The sequence below is a fragment of the Buceros rhinoceros genome, unplaced genomic scaffold (genome assembly GCF_000710305.1).
Source record: "Buceros rhinoceros silvestris isolate BGI_N320 unplaced genomic scaffold, ASM71030v1 scaffold38689, whole genome shotgun sequence".
Taxonomy (NCBI): domain Eukaryota; kingdom Metazoa; phylum Chordata; class Aves; order Bucerotiformes; family Bucerotidae; genus Buceros; species Buceros rhinoceros.
Genome location: NW_010431592.1, coordinates 2,757 through 6,225, shown reverse-complemented (window position 1 = coordinate 6,225; position 3,469 = coordinate 2,757). Strand labels below are relative to the sequence as shown.

Here is a 3,469-nt window from a genome sequence, read left to right as displayed (position 1 = left end):
CAGGAGGGAACGTGCCTTTGGGGCCGTCTCTCCCTCAAGGGGACGTGGTGGGAGTGGAACTGGTAGCGTGGTGAGGGCTGGGGAGCTTGAGGGTGACACCACTGCCAAGACAAAGTGTCTTGGGGCCTGTGGCTGTGATCACCTTCAGGACTTCAGTCAGATTTGCTCGAGATTCACCAGTCGGTCCAGAAGCTGTTGATAGACAGGGACGGCCGGGGCTGGGGCTGAAGGGGTGCCTGAGGGGCTGGCAGTGAAGATCAGTCCGTGTCATCGCAGCGTTCGTAACCCTCTGGTCCTCTGCATTCCCAGTGCTGCAGGGTTTGCTCGCAGACCTGCGGCTGCAAACCTTTTCAAAAAGCTGGGTAGCAGAGATGTCTCTTTGATTAGATTTTGCAAAGGTGTAATTTTGCAAGTCCAAATTCGAGATCAGTTGTTTGGACCAGACTTTACCCCGACGCTCCTGTAGTGCCGGTGCTGCGAGACTGCATCATGTTAAAACAAACATTATTGCTCTGACTTGAGATAATCGCTGCCAGGATGCTGCTGAGCCGCAGCAGCGTTGGTTCTGAGCAGGACACAGTTCAGCGGTCCAAAGGCAGCAGCATTTATTCCGATGGCTTCGTGGCGCTGCAGTTCCCGGCTGCAGCGATGCTGATCCCGTGAGCTGAGAGATTCCTCGTGGTCTGGGCAGAGCCGTGACGGCTTTAGCAGCTGCGCTTGGACCTGCTAAGAGAGACCTAAGGGTGGCGGCGTCCAGGAGACGCTCCTGCGCTGTGTGGCCAGCTAAACATATGGAGCGATGATTGCCTGCCTCCGAAACACGCCTTTGCTCACTGGTTCGGGAGCAGCTGTGCCCAGTGACCTGATCTCCTCCAGGGACTCTGCTAAAATTATGGCAGCGCAGGACTGTCGATAAAAGCCCCGTTTCACTGGAGAGCCGCCAGCCTCGTCTTCTGGTCTGAGCACGGGATCGGAGCCAGAGCTCCTGCCCTTCAGCTGGCGCTTGTCCTTCCACATGAAGGGGAGAGAGAAAAACCCATTTAGGCTGGAGTTTTTCAGGTGTCTCTACGCTGCTGAGTGCTTCAGTTGTTCGCTGGCCAAGCTGTATCTTAATGCCCCCTTCTCAGATGCGCTGGAAAGCGTTTGGCTCCCGTGGACGTTGTTTGGAGCTGTAGCTGCGCTGCGGTTCTGGAAAGCAAGCAGCACCGTCTGCTCTGGGCTTTATAAAACCCCTTTCGGGGAAGGGAAACAGCCTTTTGCAGAGCGTGATGTGAGATCCGTGCTCCCGGTGCACAGCGCGGTCGGGAGGCTGCAGGGCCTCTGAACCAGACCTGTGCTGGGGAATCCTTAGCAGAACAGGACCCTGATGCTTAGAAGCAGAGCAGGGCTCCACGTGGGGCTCGGTCTGGGCACTGGCTGGAGGCTGCTGCCTGGGGGTCCTCTCAGAGGGATGAGGCTGCTGTTTCCTTGCAGGCAGAGCTCATCGTGGGTGACCAGAGCGGTGCCATTCACATCTGGGACCTGAAGACCGACCACAACGAGCAGCTGATTCCAGAGCCCGAAGTTTCCGTGAACTCGGTTCACATTGACCCCGACGCCAGTTACATGGCGGCCGTTAACAGCTCGGTGAGCTCTGACGGCCCTGAATGCGGGATGGGAATCACAGGACTCTGGCCACTGCCGGGCTCTGCCTCCCGGGTGCCAGGCTGTGCCTACCAGCTTTGCCCACAGCTTTGCTGTGCTGTGGCCAGTCAGAGCCCGAAGTTTCCGTGAACTCGGTTCACATTGACCCCGACGCCAGTTACATGGCGGCCGTTAACAGCTCGGTGAGCTCTGACGGCCCTGAATGCGGGATGGGAATCACAGGACTCTGGCCACTGCCGGGCTCTGCCTCCCGGGTGCCAGGCTGTGCCTACCAGCTTTGCCCACAGCTTTGCTGTGCTGTGGCCAGTCGTGGAAAGCCCTGGCTGGTTTTCAGTGGGTGACCACCAGCCCGGCCGCAGATCCCCCTGTCTCACCGCAGGGGAATTGCTACGTGTGGAACCTGACGGGTGGCATCGGGGAGGAGGTGACCCAGCTGATCCCCAAGACCAAGATCCCAGCGCACAACCGCTACGCCCTTCAGTGCAAGTTCAGCCCCGACTCCACGTGAGTGCCTGCCAGCCCCTCGCCTACCTGTGATGGCACCAAATCTTCCCCTCGGGGCAGGCAGAGGCCAGCTGTGCCTCCAGCTGTTGACAGGTGCTGGCTCCAGGGGAGGAGCAGAGTGGGACACCCGGGGTGTGCGGCACTGGGTTGCTGGCAGCGGCATCCTGGCCTTGTGCTCCGTGGCCTCAGCAAGTTCTGCAGCCACGAGCTGTTCTTACAGCTGGGATGGCATTGCTGGTGTCCAGGAGCAGAAGGTGGTGGGCTTGGTGTCCTCCTGCGCTGAACCCCAGCTGGAGCCACAAAGCAGATGACAGAGACGTAGAGAAGTCCAATTACAATGGAGGCAGCTCTCCAGTTCGGTGCTGTCCCACATCAGCCCCTTTGGCCTACAGATTGACTAATAAGGTTGCCCTCGCCTGTCTTTTCCTTGCAGACTCTTGGCCACGTGTTCTGCAGATCAGACGTGTAAGATCTGGAGGACTTCAAACTTCTCTCTGATGACAGAGCTGAGCATTAAGAGCAATAACCCAGGGGAAACGTCTCGGGGCTGGATGTGGGACTGCGCCTTCTCCGGGGACTCCCAGTACATCGTCACAGGTGAGGCACTGCTTGGCGTGACCTCTGCCAGGCCCTGGCACTAGCCCAGGACCGACCAGTTTCTCTGGCTGCGACACGGCCAAACCCCTGCGCACCAGCGTGGGTGAGGAGCGAGCACCCAGCCCCGCGCCCACAGCACACGCTGCCGGCTCCCTCCTTGCCTGCGCTGCACTGGGGCTTCTCTTGAGATGGGCGGGATGCTCTTCACACCGGTGGTTTGTTCACGGGGAGAATGCTGACAGTCCCACCAGAACAGGGGGGCTGTCACAGTGACTCCTCTCCGGGATCATGGAAACCTCACCCAGCCCAGAGCCGCGGGCTCTGCACAGCTCCCTGTCTCCAGCCCCCACCGCTCTCCTGAGCGAAGCGAGGGAAGAGTTGTGATAAAATGCAGTATAAAGGGTAAGGCGGCACATCGCGCTTCTCTGTCCACTTTGTGCTCCAGCCTCCTCTGACAACCTGGCCAGACTGTGGTGTGTGGAGACGGGAGAGATCAAGAGGGAATACAGCGGCCACCAGAAGGCCGTCGTCTGCCTGGCTTTCAACGACAGCGTGCTGGGGTAACGCTGTGAGCGGGGAGGAGAGGACTCTGCTCCTGCTCCCTGGCGAGCACCCGCTCCGGAGCCCGAGACTCGCACTTGCAGCCACCCCCTCCTCTGCGGGAGAGGGCTCGGTCTCCGCAGGAGCAGCCGCGTCTGCCTTGGGTGAGACCAGGCTTCCGCTC

At 59.8% G+C, this 3,469-nt stretch overlaps 1 protein-coding gene across 1 annotated transcript; it reads left to right on the top strand.

Moving 5' to 3' along the window:
• Nucleotides 1-1,473: 1,473 nt before the first annotated feature.
• Nucleotides 1,474-3,309, top strand: MLST8 (MTOR associated protein, LST8 homolog (S. cerevisiae); the record flags this gene model as incomplete). The annotated part of the gene is made up of 4 exons (XM_010143471.1): nucleotides 1,474-1,626; nucleotides 2,024-2,148; nucleotides 2,582-2,745; nucleotides 3,191-3,309. Coding segments are annotated over 4 exons (561 nt in total), but the record flags the coding sequence as incomplete, so codon positions are not given.
• Between the last annotated feature and the right edge of the window lie 160 nt (nucleotides 3,310-3,469).